Raw genomic sequence first — 15,740 nt, 5'->3', positions numbered from 1 at the left:
GCCATATTTTCTGGATTAGCTCCAAAAACTTTACTATTTTTACTTATTAATTTGTAAAATAAAAATGGCAATAGATCTGGAGACTGAGGTCACCCTTTGGTGATCGCCCGGCTTTTTGAAGAAAAAGAGTTTTACCCACAGATTCGTCTAGTGCTTGAATGTTTTTTCCTTTTCCTCCTGTAGGGGGTGTTGCGTATCCACCTGCTGGAGGCTGAGAATCTGATCGCTAAGGACAACTTAATGGGGGGCATGGTGAAGGGGAAGAGTGACCCCTACGTGAAGATCAGTGTCGATGGAAACACCTTTAAAAGTCACGTGATCAAAGAGAACCTCAACCCCACCTGGAACGAGATGTACGAGGTAAGCTGCGTTTGCCGATGATCGACACTGGTCCGTAAATGCTGCATGAAAAAGAAATCCTGTCGTCACTGCTGGAGCAGAAGATGTAGAGTAGATTTGAGTGTTTTCTATTGGCCAGTGTAAGAGGCAGCTGTTATTTCAGCTCAAATGAAGATGCGAGGCTTTGTCCCAGAGCAATGTTATGTAATATTCATTCAGTTATCAATGTTGTTTCTCACAGCTGGTTCTGTCCTCTACGCCATCTTCAGACGTCCTGGTGGAGGTCTTTGATAAGGACATTGATAAAGACGACTTCCTGGGGAGGTAGGTGGATAAATATTAAAGGGTCCATATCCTGGGAAGCCCAATTTTTTATTAAAAGAGAGATATCCCCCTCTTCTCCACTGTGGAACATAGTTCTGCTTCTTAAAGGAACACTATGTAATATTTTTACCTTACAATTACAGCTTCAAAATCAAAATCAAAATCTGTGGTGATTCACTGAGCTGTAAAAGGAAGAACAGAACCTCTGTCCTTGGTACTCTGGGCTCAGCACTACAGAAACTGCACTATGTAACTTTTAGAGTGAGGGTGGTAGGAAACTCCCTTTCCCATCCATATTGATATAAGTATAGTGCTGTAAATATGATTTAAACTATGGGAAGCTCAAGGAGGAAAATCTTGCCTAGCGTTTCTTTAATGAAACATCTGTGACTTACTTTAGTCCAAATCCCACAGCAGTGTTCTCCCCCTGTGTAAACAGCCCTGTTCAGAACACCCGCTTTCAGCACCTGTTCCTTTAAATGATAATGAGCCACTCTCTGTTTACCCCGACCCCGAGCGCACAGCAGTGAGGAGCGAGGAGCAGAAGCTCTGGTTTTTAGCCGTTTTCACTCTGTTCTCTTACTTCTCCTTTCTCCTTTTCTCTGTTTTTACTCACTGCTCTTATTTCTCTGCACTCGTTGTGTAACACGTTAATGTCCACATGCACTGAAGGTTTTAGAGGCAATATGGTCTTTGTTGTCAAAAAATCAGCTCTTTATATATCTGCCCATTCACCCTCCAGCAGTTTATCTCTGCACATTCACTCTGAGAATATAAGGAGAGTTTCAGCTTGGACGTGATAATGAGGCACAAAACAGGGCAACCACTCAGAACAGAGCTCATTTGCATATATACATCTGAAGGGCACAAACCGGCCTTTTTAACACTAGGGAGTAAAAACAGTTGGATAAATGGTTGTTTCAAAATATGACTTGTTTTCTCCATGAATCCACAAAGCTCTTTTAAACATTTGGCCTAAGATAATCCTAGTGTGGGCCGTCTCATCTCCTTCAGTTCCTGAGTCTCCTGGACTCTGATTTCTGTGCTTAATGTTTATAAAAGAACCTGTGAAGATCATTAGCAGTGGTCCGCCAACCTTTTTAACTCTGCTTTTCCCTCAACAGGCTTCACATGAGTTTGAATGACATCGTTCAGGCCGAGTACATGGACCAGGTCGGTTTAAAACCTCTGCTTATTCTTCATTGTTTACAAACACAGACATGTCATTCACATTAACTCTAATCAGCCAGAACATTAAGAACCTCTGCCTGATGTGCTGTTGGTGAAGGAAACTGCCTCAGGTTTGAGTGTAAATTCTAGGAGGTGTTCAGACGTTTTCCTCCAGACAATGCCATTGCCAGTTTTTGTCAGTTAGTAATAATACAATACATTTTAATTTGCCAATAATAATAACAGTAGTGGCACGGTGGTGCAGCAGGTAGGTGTCGCAGTCACACAGCTCCAGCGTCCTGGAGGTTGTGGGTTTGAGTCCTGCTCCGGGTGACTGTCTGTGAGGAGTGTGGTGTGTTCTCCCTGTGTCTGTGTGGGTTTCCTCCGGGTGACTGTCTGTGAGGAGTGTGGTGTGTTCTCTCTGTGTCTGTGTGGGTTTCCTTCGGGTGACTGTCTGTGAGGAGTGTGGTGTGTTCTCTCTGTGTCTATGTGGGTTTCCTTCGGGTGACTGTCTGTGAGGAGTGTGGTGTGTTCTCTCTGTGTCTATGTGGGTTTCCTCCGGGTGACTGACGGTGAAGAGTGTGGTGTGTTCTCTCTGTGTCTGTGTGGGTTTCCTCCGGGTGACTGACGGTGAAGAGTGTGGTGTGTTCTCTCTGTGTCTGTGTGGGTTTCCTCCGGGTGCTCCGGTTTCCTCCCACGCTCCAAAAAACACACGATTGGCAACTCAAAATTGTCCGTAGGTGTGAGTGTGTGAGTGAATGTGTGAGTTTGTGTGTTGCTCTGGGTGTATTCCTGCCTTACGCCCAATGATTCCATGTAGGCTCTGGACTCACCGTGACCCTGAATTTGATAAGGTTTACAGATAATGGATGGATAATAACAATAATAATACATTTTATTTGTGTTGCATTTTATATTTGAAACAAATCACAAAATAAAACAAAAACATCTGCTCTTTTAAATAGAATTCTCCCCTGTCTGTGCTCTTAGGAAATGCAGTCCACAGACGAGGGGCAGCAGAGCAGAAGGTCCGTTTACCCTTGGTGCGGAGCTTAGTTCTGGGGCGTAGATGGTGATTTGAGGCTGTAGGGTGGAGAGAGGGTGATGAGGAAGGGGCATAGCTGTAGATGCACTGCTGAATAAGAAGGGAAATCTTTTTATTTGTTCCGATCAGAGACAGGAAGCCAGGGAAGAGACTCTAAACTGGGAGTTGAAAAGTTTTGCCCGACACTTCCCTTCAGCTTTCCCTGCACGTGTCTGCACCTATAAACACAACACACTCCTGCTCTGGGGGGCTTTCTCTCCTCATCCACAGCTCCATCAGCAGCTCAGACTCCACAGTGATACAGTTCTCTGCTGCTATCTTTGATTCTGTATTTTTAAACTAAAATAAACCATTATTGAATTAGTTTGTAGAAAAAAGAAATGGTCGATTAAATCTTAAATCTCTCCCACATCCCCCTGCAGTTCCTTCTCCCCCAGTTTGAATACCTCTCTTCTAATGATGCACAGTATCTAAGGCAGTGTCTGACAGGGAGAGGAATTACTGTAGTTTCACACTGAAAGGCAGACACTACTTTAGTAAACTGTTAAATGCAATGCACACAGTGCGTTTCTGTTCCTTAGTCACATGCAGGATACGTTTTAAAATGAAAAGCTAAAGCACTAATTCACTGATTTCACACTGCTCCACTTCTGCAGTGAAAGACTACACTGGGAATCACATTAAACACCATGTAAACAGATACAGACCCACAGCTGTTCCTCATGTGACGCTAAAGTAAAGCGACAACACTGAATTTCGATCGTGGAAAAATATTAAAACCGTTTTGCAACAGAGTGGTTTAAATATATATATTTTTGGCATTTTTTTATTTCTCCTTTCACGTGCACCCCCCCCCCTGCAATTCCACAGCGCCTCACTAGGGGGTGCCGTCACACAGTTTGAAGATCTCTGCTGTAGTTGTAGTTGTAGTCGATGTAGTTGTTAATTGCCGGTTGCTAGTTGCTGACTGGATCATAAACGGCCACAGCAGCCTTAGTGAAAACAGACATTTTGTGGGGGCAGGTCGGAAGGGAGTGGGCTGGGCCCTATGTGAAGCTCTAATGCAGGGGCACACATCTCCAGTCCTGGAGGGCCGGTATCCAGCAAAGTCTGCTCACACACACACTGATTCAGCTCATCTTTTAATTGGCAGGTTTAGGGGGTGTCTTTGAGCAGAGGAATCTCCAAACTGTGCTGGATACCGGCCCTCCAGGACTGGAGATGTGCACCACTGCTCTAATTGCCACAGTATATTTTACATCTTATCCTGTGTACGATAACCATCCACCTGGGGTCACTGCAAACATAAAAGACCCACTGAAATGTGAAAGGTTCTAAAATGAAAAGTTATAATTCCTTTTCATTGATGTAACGCTGCTTAGAAAAATTAATGTGTGGATTTGCATTTAAAATGCAGTCAGCTCAACTGTGCTGTACTCCAGTGTGTGGTGCTGTGAATGCATCAAACCCAAACCCACAGTGGCATTGAGTCTGAAGCCATTCACAGCATTTCCTGTTGATTTGATCATGATGTACATTTTTACACAGTTTTTTTTTTTATTGTAACAACCTGCTGTGAGGAGCTTGTGAGCGGCTGACGTCTGGTTCCATTCGCCACCACTGTGAACAGTCCTCACTCGGGATTAAGTCATGTCTGAGGTGTTTTAACTCTCTGTTGCAGTGGTTTCCTCTGAACGATGTGAAGCACGGTCGTCTTCATCTGGTTCTGGAGTGGGTTCCTGCAGTCACTATGTCTGACAAACTGCAGCAGGTGAGGGGCTTTTCACTGGTGTGTTTACCTGGATGTTTCAGTAATTTGTGATCAAAATAAAAATTAATGCACTACTTTTTTATTTCCTTTTCAGGCATTGCAGTTACAGTCCATTCAGGCGTACCAGAATAAAGCTTCACCTTCTGCAGCTCTACTCTTTGTCCTTGTTGAGAGAGCTCATGCTCTACCCGTGAGTTACACACACACACACACACACACACACACACAAACCAGTGAATGTTTTTCATCCTAACATAGGACAGAGGGAAACTAAAAAAACCCTTTGAAATTAAATGAAGTTAATGTAAAGCTGGGGTGACACTGCAGCTCCAGAGTCTCAGGGTCCTCAGGGTCAGGGTCTTCTCCTCAGCTCACTAACAGTGATCAAATCTATATGTTCTGCTCCTTTAACTCATTTTTGAAATGCCCAAAAATTGATGCAGATTTTACTTGCTTTAATCAGTAATGGCGCTGGTCCCTGGTTGGTTTTCCACTCCCACAGTCACCCCCCTGAAATGTATTGGGTGTTGTCTCTAAACCCTGGGAACAGTGGTCTTTGGAATCCACAACAACGGCGGCAGTAACGTTAAGCGGTGTTTACTCATGGTGTATTGGCGTGTTGTTGTTGTTTGGGACTGAACACACCTCCGTCATCAGTTCAGACAGATCAGTAGAGTTTGTTCCTTCCTTGTTGCAGCGTCCAGCTCTCGCTGGATTCTTTCGTCGGCCACCGATCCAAGGAGCGTTTGAACCTCTTCAAAAGACCACGGCGTAATTTTACGAGCTGCCGTCGTGAGTCGGATAAAAACAAATGTGATCTCTGCTGCAGCTGGAGATTTTACAGATGGAGAGTTGGTGCTGGTCGTCTGCGTTGTGTGGTGTAGAGTGACAACTCTCTCTGGACAATCAGCGCTCTGCAAGGTTTACACGCCACGGTTTAGTCCCTACTCGACTCGCTCTGAACCACGAGAGAACAGCCACTAAACAAGAACCCGCTTCCAGAACCAGGACCAGGACCTGATTTACCTGGTGGAGGAGGAGAAAAGAGGAGTAGAGTGGCATAGGGACCCTGCAGTGGAAAACTACCATAAAAGGCTTTGATGTTTTTTTTGGTTTCTTCTTTAATCCAGTGTTTCCCAAACTTTTCTGCAGTGCCTCCCTTATGTAAATGAGAATATCTTTGAGTCCGCCCACTCTGACATACATGTACAGGCCTTTTGCTTCCAACCTCAAGTGGAATTTATTTTAAACATAATACTTCATAAAAAACTGCAGCTAGTTCTTACTGAACAACTTACTGAACAAAACAAAAATACATATCACCTTTACAGTGGGATTATTACAAATGACATGTTTACGAACCTCGTTCATTTGCCTTGCTGTGCCCTCCCTGCAATAGCTCTCCACCCACTAGGGGGCGCAGTCTTCCGCTTTGGGAAACACTAACTGACAAAGGACATGATGCATTGTCGTCTGTCTCTTCTGACTGTTCCTCTTGAAGAGAAACTCAGAGAAATGGGTCATGACCAATAGGGGCAGTACCTGTGGTGTCTGATGGTGTTCTCCTGTTCATGTTTGTAGATGGTGAAAGGTGGGAAGGAGCCGAAAGCTGGAGCTGAGCTTGTTCTTGGGGGAAACACTTACAAAACTAAGGTGGGTCTTCTTCTAGTTCAAGGAGATTAAAAGAGGTTTATGTGCAGCTTTGATGGTAATATGTTATTGATGTCTTTAAAGGTGTGTGAACGCTCTACTGCCCCTCAGTGGGGGGAGGCTGTCCACTTTCTCCTTCACAATCCCAATGAGGACACCCTCGTCATCAAGGTGAGCTGGAGATCATTTGTAGAAAAGGAGTGTGGAGGGTTTCTGTTATCTCCTCTATTCTTACAGATATTTTATTCCCCCACCCCCAGCTCTCGAGTGCGTGGGATCAGCCGCTGGGTTCTCTGGTTCTGCCGGTCAGAGAACTGCTCTCAGAGCCAGATCTGTTGCTGGACCAGTGGCTGACTCTGGACGGAGCTTCGGCTGAGAGTCAGATCCTGCTCAGAGCTCAGCTCAAGGTAAAACACACTCAGGTCTCTGTTTACAGTGTGTTTTGTTCTTTTCCAATGAGGCTTCTCTGTTAGTTCTGTTCTTTAGAAAAACTGTGATCATTGCCACTAGAACCCTGGAGAACGTGGGGAAACCAAACAAACCAGCTCACTTTTTGGTGGACGTTTTCACAGATATTATGTTATAAAAGTTATAACATTTGTTGGATCAGTTTTCTTTAACTGCGTGAGCACAGCGAAAGCCATTCATTTTCAGTGAGAGTCAGTGACACTGGGCGAAGTTGAGCAACGCAATGAAGTTCAGCTCCGCTCAACTCTATGCAAATGAGCAGTGATGCGCGGCAGCGACTACCAATCAAAAAGCAGGTCTTCACGTTCCCTCGGAGTCACTCACTCACTTTGGTTCCTACTGAAGATTTGTTCCTTTCTTAAAACGAAGGAGAAACCCTTTATCACTGCGTCCAGACTTTGTTTGTTTTGTTGTTTATTTTATTTTATTTTTTATAATTACATTATGCACACATCCACAGTGGGCATCTGAGTTAAAAATAGTGATCAGTTTTTGTTACATATATAAACAATATAAACATAGCGGTAGGTTTGTTATATCTGTTTTTTTTTTTATTAAAAAATTAGGTTCCGACCAAAGATATTAACATTCATGTCAGGGTTGTGATCATTTTGTAAATAAATAAAACCCGAGCTCTTAAGCTAGTGGCTGTTCCTTTAAATACGTGGTTTCCTTGGTGATGCAGCTGCTTGCCCACTTATTACTGGACACGCCCACCAGCGAAACATCGCCTGCTGCACCACCGTGCGTGATTTTATCGCTTTGTGGCGGTGGGCTCACATAGTAAGAGAAACTGAATTTATATCCAGTAATCTATGGTTTTATATTTACTTCATGGAAGTGATGATATAAGCATTAGTATAAACACACCCCTTAAAGGAACATTATGAAAGATTGGGTTTTTTTTGCTCCTGGGCTCCCTCTACAGTTTCAGAGTGTAATTCACTTTGACAGCACTGTCCTGAAGCTGGAGGAGAGGGGGTGGTTTCATACCCTCCTCCAAAGGTTACATAGTGCATTTTCTGCAGTGCTGAGCCCTGACTAGTGAAGGCAGCAGCTCTATTACAGGCCAGTGGAGCATCGCAATGATTTTGAAGCTGTAATTGTAGGGTAACAATACTACCTAGTTTTGCTTTAACCAGCCACAGTAGAGAAAGTAGTAGATTTTGTAGAGGCAGGAGGGAGTAATGATGGATATGTTGTGACTTCTAGATTTTGGCTTCGAAGATGGATGGGAAAGTTGTTAAACCTGCTGACAAACCCGCTGAAAAGCCTGTTGAAAAACCTGTGGAGAAACCGATCGAGAAACCTGTTGAGAAACCTGTCGAGAAACCGATCGAGAAACCTGTTGAGAAACCTGTCGAGAAACCGATCGAGAAACCTGTGGAGAAACCCATTGAAAAGCCTGTGGAAAAGCCCAGCGAGAAGCCTGTGGATAAACCTGCTGAGAAGCCCATTGGTGCAGACGGTTCCCCGAGTGGGAGGAGCGTGTCCAAACCAGCGGCCAATCAGGAGATCAGACAGGAGATCAAACCAACTCCTAGGTAAGATTCCTGAGCAGCGTTCACCTTCGTTTCTGAAGTGGAACTGGCCTCTGCTGACATTCAAAAAGATTTTACCATTGAATTCTATGGGAATGGGTCTACTCCTTTACCCTCTCCCAGATCTTGAAAAAACCCACACCACACCCCTCCTCCATCATCACACCATCAGATCCTCACAGCGGTGTTCTGGTCCCAGTGTCTAAATGTGTAAATATGTTTAAATGTGTGTGTGTGTGTGTTTAACAGGCTTAATGAGTTGGTGGCCTCCACTGTTCCTGTAGCTGTTACGCTTCCAGATGATACTCAAAAGGTTGCATTGTCAGATCAGAGTCAGGTAAGTGTGTGTTTGTGTGTGTGTGTGTGTGTGTATTAAATTGTTGGGAATAAAACCTTTTTACAGTCTGGTAGATTATTGTACAGACATACAGCACTGTGCAAAAGTCAGAGACCACACAGCATTTATTTACTTTCCTGTCAATACATTAAGAACAGTTTCTATAAGACAGAAACAGCACAGAAGCAACAAATATGATATAAAGTGTGTTTCTAAACGGCTATGAAAACTGTTCTGATCAAAGCAAAAACATGTTCAGACTTATCTCCCTTGTTTCGATGCCACTCCTGATCACGGGGCATGTGTCATCTGAGGTTTATTCGCTAAAAAAGTGCAGTGGATGGAAACACAACTTGTTTACATTTCTTCTGACCAATCATAACACTTTAAGATGAAGTTTTAAAGGATAGAGTTAGGATTAAGGAAGTGGACTTTATGGAAAAGTTAATGTTAAGTCTCTGTAAAAATAAACAGAGGGGCAGCCGTGGCCTGGTGGGTAGAGAACTGGGCGTGTGTCAATACCCAGAGCCGCCGGCAGGTCATGACTGAAATGCGTGTGCAAGAGTGTGTGTACATGTGAGTAAATGTTTGTATTTGTGTACAGTCTCCTGCATATAAAATATCCTGTGTTGTGTTTTGTGTAAAGGACTCCAGTAAAGTCCCTCATCCCATGGCTTCTGTGGGCGGAGCCAGCAAGGATCCAATCACAACGACACAATCAGCGTCTAAAGACAAGGAGCAGTGAGTTAGAGACCCCTAGAGCCCCTCTCCCCCCCAAATAACTTAATAAAAAACACAGTTCACTTTGTAATTAACAGCAGATTCATGAGTTTTTAGTGTGTTCTAATGTGTGTGTGTGTGTGTGTGTGTGTGTGTTTTACCCAGATCTCTTGAAAAAGTACATCCTGCTGCTCCTATTAAACCCCCTGCTGCTGAAGAGAAGACAGAGCCCACCAACTCCACACACACACTCTCACGGCCCCCACACACCAGTCCAGACCCCACCTTCGGGAGCCAGGTCAGGGTCCTCTGTGTGTGTAGTGTTGTGGTGTTGTATGTTCAGTCATTAATATATTTGATGTGAGATTACTGTTTTGTTCATAAGTCATGTCTCCAGGGGTGTAGGGTTAGGGTAAGCCTTGTTGGGGCTTCTTTGGGGGGGGGGTGCTGGGGGGTCCAGGTATGCGATGATATTTCAGCTTAAATTAATGCTGTTTGATGTCGTACTTTATGTACCTCAGTCTAAATAAGGAGTTTTCCTCCGTTCTCCTGTAGGGGGTGCTGCGTATCCATCTGCTGGAGGCTCAGAACCTGGTGGCGATGGACAGTATGATGGGGGGCATGGTGAAGGGCAAGAGTGACCCCTACGTGAAGATCAGTGTCGGAGAAAAAACCTTTAAGAGTCACGTGATCAAAGAGAACCTCAACCCCACCTGGAACGAGATGTACGAGGTAGAGACCCTCTGAGAAATAATATAACGTCATATAATGATAATATAAACATACACTACACCACAATACACACAGTGAAATATACACCTACCGTAAAGAGTAAACATAGAGTAAAGTGTACACAATAAACAATACAAATATACATAAAACCTTAAAGCTTTAAAAAAACTGCACCCATACAATGAACAATAAAAGACATACTATAAAAAATAAACAAATAAAGAACAATAAAAAATACACACAGTGAAATAAACATACAGTAAAAATATACAACATACAAAAAACAATAAACACACACACTAAAGCCTAGACAACAATATAAACACAGTAAACAATTTCACAGCTACAGTCAATAACACACAGTGCAGTCTGTGGAGCATCAACAGGTTCATTCACAAACAGGTTTGATTCTTCATGTGAGCTGCTCTTCATAGAAAAGAATAAATAAATATTTTCACGTCCATAAACACTGTTTTTGTGATAGAACTGACTGATTGCTCTCACGTTATATTTATTAAAATTGATTTGAAATAGTAGTAATAGTAATTAATAGTAAATTTGGCCATGTTTCTCAGTGGAAGCAGATGAGGGCAGATTTCAGAATAAAGTATGTGTTTGTTGTGAATGTTTGTAGATGATTCTGAGTCCTGACCCTAATCTGGAAGTGAAGTTTGAACTGTACGACAAAGACATCGACTCTGACGACTTCCTCGGAAGGTGTGTACAAAATAAAAGCCACCCCCCCCCGCCTTAATTACTATCACTTACTGATGCACAGTAGAATCCGTTTTTATTGACATTGTTTTCATTGGAAACTGAACTTAACTAAGCTTTATTCTGTGTATTCTGATCGGCCATAACATTAAAGCCACTTTCTATTTTTTCTACACTCATTGTCCATTTTCTCTATGGTCCATGTGTTGCTCTGCATACTTAGTTAGTCTGCTTTCACCCTGTTCCTCAGCGCTCAGGACCCCCACAGAGCAGGTGGATGTGGTGGTGGATCATTCTCAGCGCTGCAGAGACACTGACGTGTTGCTGGTGTTAGTGTGTGTTGTGCTGGTGCGAGTGGATCAGACACAGCAGTTTTTAAACCCCTCAGTGTCTGGACTGAGAACAGTCCACCCACCAAAAACATGAGGAAGACAACACAAACTGTGCGGCAACAGATGAGCTACTGTCTCTGACTTTGCTGGCTGTTTGGCGGTCTTCTGTTTACGTCCAGAGCACATCAGAACACGCTGAAGATAAACCGTTAACTGTAGAACTACAAAGTGCTCCTGTGTGGTCAGTGGGGCTGATTAAATGGACACTGAGTGTGGAATGGAGGTGGCAGGTGGAGGTGATTCTGTGGTATTCTGTGATATTTAATGCTGCATTTTTTGCCTAATGTGTGAAATAATACTTCTTTTCACATTAAATAAATCCATCCTACAACACTTTGTTTGAACAGACCCCAGATTTGATCCATTTCTCATCACTGGAGAATGAGCATTTGTGGTTCAGCGTAAAAAGTAACTTCTTGTAACTTCTTTCCCTTGTCCAGGTTCAAGATTAAGCTTCAGGAAATCATTAGATTCCAGTACAACGATGAGGTAGGTTCTCCTGCCTTGGAACAAAGGAACATTCACAAACAAAAAAACGAACAAAATAAATTATTAAATTATCTCTGAATTTATTATTGATTATTGATTATTGTTGATTTTTAACCTCAGTAAAGCAGCCCCCAGTTTGGCCCTTTGAACCACTCTGAAGCCCAGCTGCTCTCAGGCTGTTTATTGCCCTCATGTTTAAATGCAGTTCTTAAATGTTATGTTCAATGACATGGACAGCTCCCATTCAGCTTGAGAGCTTCCTTTGTAACAAGAATCCTGGTGTGAGAGAAAAAAAAAGCGAGTGAGGCAACAGGAAATGATAATCACAGAGGAAGTCCACCAGTGAATTTATGTTATACACATCCTATAACAATGATATACTGTCTTTCACTACATTTCATCATATACAGCTGCTTTTTAAATTGATCTCTTTAGTGTGAGATACATTTCTGTGAGAAGTCTGGTTCCATTCAACACCACTTTGAACCATGTCTGAGGTGTTTTAACTCTCTGTTGCAGTGGTTTACTCTCACGGATGTGAAGCACGGTCGTCTTCATCTGGTTCTGGAATGGGTTCCTGCAGTCACTCAGTCTGACAAACTGCAGCAGGTGAGGTGCAGAGGTGTGGACACTCCTGGTCATACGCCATGTTCATGTTTATCTTTAAGTGAAACGAAGTGAACACACTTTTACACTTTCATTTTACACTTTTAGAGCTTCTCCACTGCATGGAACCTACACCAGCTCTGGGTTCTAACCGAGCCGAATAGGTACTAAATGGTGAGGTGTGAACCCTGCAGAGCGCTGATTCTCCAGAGAGACGTGTCAATCACCAGGAAATGCTGAGCCTATTCAAATCCAGCACAAACCACCGCCTGTAAAATCTCTAAAGTTACAGCAGTTTTCACATTCATTTTTATTGGACTCACAACAGCAGCTCGTAGCTTTACCTCAAAGGTGTTTTGAAGAGGTTTAAATGCTCCTCTGACCAATGGCAGACAAAATTTACAGTGAAAGCCAAACGTGCAACAAGTAACTGATCTGTGAGAACTGGAGCTTGGAGCTGTTTTGTCCAAAAAACAACAACAACAACATAAAAATACACTATGAGTAAACAGTGACTAACTTTACCGCTGCTGCTGTTGTGGTTTTAGAGCCGAGTCGTGTAGACCCGAGTCGTTCAGAGCAGTCGCGCAGAGCTGAGTCGTGCGGAGCAGGCGTGTAGAGCCAAGTCGTGTAGACCAGAGTCGTTCAGAGCAGTCGTGCAGAGCCTAGTCGTGCGGAGCAGGCGTGTAGAGCCAAGTCGTGTAGACCCGAGTCGTGTAGAGCCGAGTCATGCAGAGCCGAGTCGTGCAGAGCAGAGTCATGCAGAGCAGAGTCGTGTGGAGCAGCAGTGCGGAGCAGTCATGCAGAGCCAAGTCGTGTAGACCCGAGTCGTGTAGAGCAGTCGTACAGAGCTGAGCCATGCAGAGCCGAGTCGTGCGGAGCAGTCGTGTAGAGCCGAGTCGTGTAGACCCAAGTCATGTAGAGCAGTCGTACAGAGCTGAGTCATGCAGAGCCGAGTCGTTTAGAGCAGTCGTACAGAGCTGAGCCATGCAGAGCCGAGTCGTGCGGAGCAGCAGTGCGGAGCAGTTGTGTAGAGCCGAGTCGTGTAGACCCAAGTCGTGTAGAGCAGTCGTACAGAGCTGAGTCATGCAGAGCCGAGTCGTGCGGAGCAGCAGTGTGGAGCAGTCGTGCGGAGCAGCCGTGCGGCGCAGTCGTGCAGAGCCGAGTCGGGCAGAGCCGGTCCCATGCGGTGGAAAAGCACCATTTGATTTACACCTTGGAAATGTACAGAAACATGTAATTTTGAAACTGTGATAAATGAAAAGTGTTTGTTTTTGGAATTCAGGTTTTACAGATGCAGAACACACAGTCGTATCAGAATAAAATTTCACCTTCTGCAGCTCTGCTCTTCGTCTTGATCGAGAGAGCTCATGCTCTACCAGTGAGTCTCACACACACACACACACACACACACACATTTCAGATAAAAAAAGCTTCACCTCTTCAGCACACACACTGATGTACACAAACATACATGAACCAGCACACACACAAACTCACACATAAACATGTCCACCATGTGCTGTGTGTTGTGTGTCCAGCTGAAGAAGAGCGGGAAGGAGCCGAAAGCTGGAGCTGAGCTGGTTCTCGGTGCAACGTCCTTCAAAACCAAGGCAAGAAATCTTCTCCTTGAGCAATTCACAGTTACTACACAAGTCCAGACCAATCTTCTAGTGACTTTAGCCTTGTTTAAATGTGCCTGATTTGCCCCAAAGAAAGTATTAACCAATAGAATGAGAGCTTAAAGGTACCCACCAGTGCCTTTACAGCCTCCCAGCACTGGGCCGTGGAGCAGTGGAACTGTGTTCTTTGGAGTCTGCAGCTCCGTCCAGTACCCTCTGGGTTGTTGAAACTGAATAGCATCAAATCTTAACAGCAATGTTTCAGTGTTTCCTAGAAGAGTAGAAGCTGTTACTGCAGAGAATGGGGATCAAACACTAGATCAATGCCCTTCATTTCAAACTCTTGTTTGTTTAGTGTTTCCCTGGAAAATGAATATTTTGTTCTTATAATAAACGATAGGTGACCCCTGACTTTGTTCTCACCTCTTTCCTCTGAAGGTGTGTGACCGCTCCACCTCTCCTCAGTGGCACGAAGCCTTTAACTTCCTCGTCCATGATCCAAACAAAGACATGCTTGTTATGAAGGTGAGCTGAGGTTTCACAGGTGTTTGTAAGCTGCATGAATAAAGAAATGGTGTTTTTAGTTTGTAATTTTTGTCACCCTCTGTCTCAGTTTTCAAGTGCGTGGGATCAGCCGCTGGGTTCTCTGGTTCTGCCAGTCAGAGAACTGCTCTCGAAGCCGGATCTGCTGCTGGACCAGTGGCTGACTCTGGACGGAGCTTTGGCTGAGAGTCAGATCCTGCTCAGAGCTCAGCTCAAGGTAAAACACACAAAAAAAATGTGCATTAGCACATTAATGTGTGAATCAGGGGCGGCACAGTGGCTCCAGGGTCCTGGAGGTTGCGGGTTCGGTTCCCGCTCCAGGTGACTGTCTGAGGAGTGTGGTGTGTTCTCTCTGTGTCTGCGTGGGTTTCCTCCGGGTGACTGTCTGTGAGGAGTGTGGTGTGTTCTCCGTGTGTCTGCGTGGGTTTCCTCCGGGTGAATGTCTGTGAGGAGTGTGGTGTGTTCTCCCTGTGTCTGGGTGGGTTTCCTCCGGGTGACTGTCTGTGAGGAGTGTGGTGTGTTCTCCCTGTGTCTGCGTGGGTTTCCTCCGGGTGAATGTCTGTGAGGAGTGTGGTGTGTTTTCCATGTGTCTGCGTGGGTTTCCTCCGGGTGACTGTCTGTGAGGAGTGTGGTGTGTTTTCCCTGTGTCTGCGTGTGTTTCCTCCAGGTGAATGTCTGTGAGGAGTGTGGTGTGTTCTCCCTGTGTCTGCGTGGGTTTCCTCCGGGTGAATGTCTGTGAGGAGTGTGGTGTGTTCTCCCTGTGTGTGTGTGGGTTTCCTCCGGGTGAATGTCTGTGAGGAGTGTGGTGTGTTCTCCCTGTGTCTGCGTGGATTTCCTCCGGGTGAATGTCTGTGAGGAGTGTGGTGTGTTCTCCCTGTGTCTGCGTGGGTTTCCTCCGGGTGAATGTCTGTAAGGAGTGTGGTGTGTTTTCCATGTGTCTGCGTGGGTTTCCTCCGGGTGACTGTCTGTGAGGAATGTGGTGTGTTCTCCCTGTGTCTGCGTGTGTTTCCTCCAGGTGAATGTCTGTGAGGAGTGTGGTGTGTTCTCCCTGTGTCTGCGTGGGTTTACTCCGGGTGACTGTCTGTGAGGAGTGTGGTGGGTTCTCTCTGTGTCTGCGTGGGTTTCCTCTGTGTGACTGTCTGTGAGGAGTGTGGTATGTTTCCCTGTGTCTGTGTGGGTTTCCTCTGGGTGACTGTCTTTGAGGAGTGTGGTGTGTTCTCCCTGTGTCTGCGTGGGTTTCCTCCGGGTGAATGTCTGTGAGGAGTGTGGTGTGTTCT

The 15,740-nt window shown here is 44.8% G+C and overlaps 1 protein-coding gene across 1 annotated transcript in view; it reads left to right on the top strand.

Annotated features, from left to right (window-relative positions):
• Window positions 1-15,740, top strand: part of esyt1b (extended synaptotagmin-like protein 1b) — a 59,674-nt gene that overhangs the window by 34,906 nt on the left and 9,028 nt on the right. The window contains exons 28-47 of the mRNA XM_066665113.1: window positions 184-360; window positions 581-663; window positions 1,788-1,836; window positions 4,560-4,649; window positions 4,744-4,839; window positions 6,231-6,302; window positions 6,384-6,470; window positions 6,560-6,706; window positions 7,980-8,311; window positions 8,558-8,645; window positions 9,292-9,386; window positions 9,531-9,663; window positions 9,921-10,097; window positions 10,732-10,814; window positions 11,644-11,692; window positions 12,212-12,301; window positions 13,584-13,679; window positions 13,840-13,911; window positions 14,359-14,445; window positions 14,534-14,680. Coding sequence (XP_066521210.1) covers window positions 184-360; window positions 581-663; window positions 1,788-1,836; window positions 4,560-4,649; window positions 4,744-4,839; window positions 6,231-6,302; window positions 6,384-6,470; window positions 6,560-6,706; window positions 7,980-8,311; window positions 8,558-8,645; window positions 9,292-9,386; window positions 9,531-9,663; window positions 9,921-10,097; window positions 10,732-10,814; window positions 11,644-11,692; window positions 12,212-12,301; window positions 13,584-13,679; window positions 13,840-13,911; window positions 14,359-14,445; window positions 14,534-14,680 — 2,250 coding nt within the window. The remainder of the gene's footprint in view (window positions 1-183; window positions 361-580; window positions 664-1,787; window positions 1,837-4,559; window positions 4,650-4,743; window positions 4,840-6,230; window positions 6,303-6,383; window positions 6,471-6,559; window positions 6,707-7,979; window positions 8,312-8,557; window positions 8,646-9,291; window positions 9,387-9,530; window positions 9,664-9,920; window positions 10,098-10,731; window positions 10,815-11,643; window positions 11,693-12,211; window positions 12,302-13,583; window positions 13,680-13,839; window positions 13,912-14,358; window positions 14,446-14,533; window positions 14,681-15,740) is intronic.

Source organism: Hoplias malabaricus, chromosome 3 (assembly GCF_029633855.1).
Source record: "Hoplias malabaricus isolate fHopMal1 chromosome 3, fHopMal1.hap1, whole genome shotgun sequence".
NCBI lineage: Eukaryota > Metazoa > Chordata > Actinopteri > Characiformes > Erythrinidae > Hoplias > Hoplias malabaricus.
This window is presented reverse-complemented; position numbering and strand designations above follow the sequence as displayed.